General features: G+C 30.5%; 1 protein-coding gene across 1 annotated transcript in view; it reads right to left on the reverse strand.

Moving 5' to 3' along the window:
* CCDC7 (coiled-coil domain containing 7) overlaps positions 1-2,687 on the reverse strand; it is a 370,614-nt gene that overhangs the window by 95,936 nt on the left and 271,991 nt on the right. Inside the window, exons 19-20 of the mRNA XM_007942477.1 lie at positions 2,070-2,183; positions 535-645 (exon numbers count right to left, since the gene is read on the reverse strand). Coding sequence (XP_007940668.1) covers positions 535-645; positions 2,070-2,183 — 225 coding nt within the window. The remainder of the gene's footprint in view (positions 1-534; positions 646-2,069; positions 2,184-2,687) is intronic.

The following is a 2,687-nucleotide window of genomic DNA, read 5'->3' on the forward strand; positions in this document are numbered from 1 at the left end:
ACTCCTCGGAAGGAAGGTTGGGCAATCTACTTCCGTAGTGATACTGCCTCGGAAACCCAAGAAGGGGTCACTATGAGTCAGGGGCAACTTGATGGCACATAACAACAACAACAATAACTAGTGAAACCATCTCACCTTTTAAAATATATAAAATTTTAGACTTTCTTTTTGGAGTTTGTTTTTATATGTTGACCTATATGGTGTTTTATTCATTATCAACATAGTCTTTTACAGAAACAAAAAATTGTCTCTTAATATATCTTTATGGTATTTTTCCTTCCATTCTTTGTTGTTAGGGACACAAACAAAAAGTATGTGAAAGATGTATATTTATAAACTGTATTTGCTCCAATCAAAAATTTAAAAAATAGGCTTTACAATATTCTAAGTATAGTAGTTATAGTTTCCTCTATTATTGAAAGTCATTAGTAAATGTTTTAAAACATCACATTAGTATACATTAAATATTACTATTTTTCTACTTAAAATTATATAAAAGGATTTAAGAAGATTAATCTTATGTTTTATACTTACTGAGAGGTTCAGTATCTGAAATACTATTTCTAATCTGCAGCTGATCCCTTGAATCTAAAACTTTATCCAAAGGCAAAGGACTTTCATCAGCAATCTCATCTGCTTCTGGACCTGCAAAAACAGAAGCCTAAATTACAGAAAAGAAAAACAGATTCTTAAAAATCTTGGCAAATTATAAGATCTTTCTGTACTTGTTCTGACAACTTTGTCTTTTTTCCTCTTATAAACATATAACACATGTTCAAAATGACCCCTTTGTTTTCTTTCCATATTGCTTTTGTCTTTTTTTTTGCATTTGCTTCCAAACCAAACTCACTACCATGGAGTCAGATCTGACTCATAGTGACCCCTCCTTGGTTTTCCAAGGAAGTATCATTATGGAAGTAGATTGCCCAATCTTCCTTCTGAGGAGTGTCTGGTAGGTTTGAAAGGCCAGCCTTCTGGTTAGCAGTCAAATGCCTTAGGCACTACACTATCACTGCTCCCTGCTTTTGCTTAAGCACCTAAAAATCAAAACTCAATGTATACCAAAAAGGACAGTTAAGAGTTATTTTTCTGAATGAATTTTTAGTAATAGCTACATCTATTATTTGTTCATGCCTTTCTTAGTCATTTACAATATTTGACAAAGTTTTAAAATATGAAAGTTAAGGTAGATATACAGTAATAAATTCCAGACCAAATGTCCACTGAATATAATTTTTAAATACTTAGTAATATTTGTTACTATCATACTTACTACCATGTTTTCACTTTGAGAAACTCCTGGTTTCCCAAACTGTGTTTGGTCTTTTAACTCTGAGTCTTGGTATATGGACATTAACCTGCTATCAATTACTTCATCCTTTTTCACATTTATAAAATAGACACTAAATTTAATATACTTTGAATACATTAAATTGAGAAATATATACTGTGTAATCTCTGAATAGAGATGATATATTCTTCCCTCTTTACATAAACATTATATTTTCACATATAAATATATTTCAATAGTCTTCAAATTGTTTCCTTAAACTATGTTAATGTTGCAAGCTTAAAAACCTTGAAACACAAGCAATAAGCTATAATTATGAAATAAATTTGGTGTGACAGTCAAGAGAAAGATTATTGTAAGTGATTTATTATTCCTAATTATTAATTTATGGTGTCACCTAAACCCAAAACCAAACTCACTGCCATTGAGTTGATTCCAACTCATAACAACCTCCTTTGGGCTTCTGAAGCAGTAAATCTTTTTGGAAATAGATTGCATAGTTTTCCTCATGCAGAGTGGCTGGAAGATTTGAACTGCTAACCTTCTGGGTAGCAGTCAAATGTCTAGGCACTACGCCAATGAAAGACTATTGTAAGTGACTTATTGTTCTTAATTATTAATTTATGGTGTCATCTAGGCATTAAAAATGCTTTTAATTCTAGTTCCAACTTTCTACTGCAGTTGCAGATGTTTTAAATTATAAAAAGGATGTTACATACTTAGAACTAAAAATTGTCCTAAATATATTTTTTATAAAATAATGAAGGAATCTACTTACCACTTTGTCTATCAGGTTGAACACTTCCATGTTTTTCAGTTTGAGATGGGACATGTGAGTCTAAGCCTTGATCCACTGGCAAACTTGTATCTCCTACATTGTCTAGTTTTTGATCTACAAAAGTATATGGTTTTAGCTTACAGATAGCTTGTGTACCTTGAAAACATATTCTCATATTCTCCTCCTCTTTTTTAACAGGAATGTTTTATATTCTCTCATTACAAAAATATACATACCAATTTCCAATATGTTCCTTTTACTTTTAACATTTTAAGTTAATAGCCATGTTGCATGTACATGAAATACAGGGGCTATTTATAAACTATGATAATAAATTGTTAACATAAAAATAAAACTAGACAAAATATAGGAAAAAATATTTCAGGCAGTGGAAATAGCAAAAAGACATAATTCTGAGAAAAGAAATACATTATTTGCCTTGGCCTTTTTTTTTTTTTTAGTGTACGATTTGGATAAAGACTTACAGAGTAAATTCACTTTTCATACAGCAGTTCACATATACTTTTTTTAGTGGTATTATGCTATAAACCTCATTCTACATCTTACTTTTTCCACTCTGTACAATGCTTTTCTTTTCTTTTCCTTTTTTTTAAATCT

Source organism: Orycteropus afer, unplaced genomic scaffold (genome assembly GCF_000298275.1).
Source record: "Orycteropus afer afer isolate SDZICR_OR568_19922 unplaced genomic scaffold, OryAfe1.0 scaffold00090, whole genome shotgun sequence".
Classification (NCBI taxonomy): domain Eukaryota; kingdom Metazoa; phylum Chordata; class Mammalia; order Tubulidentata; family Orycteropodidae; genus Orycteropus; species Orycteropus afer.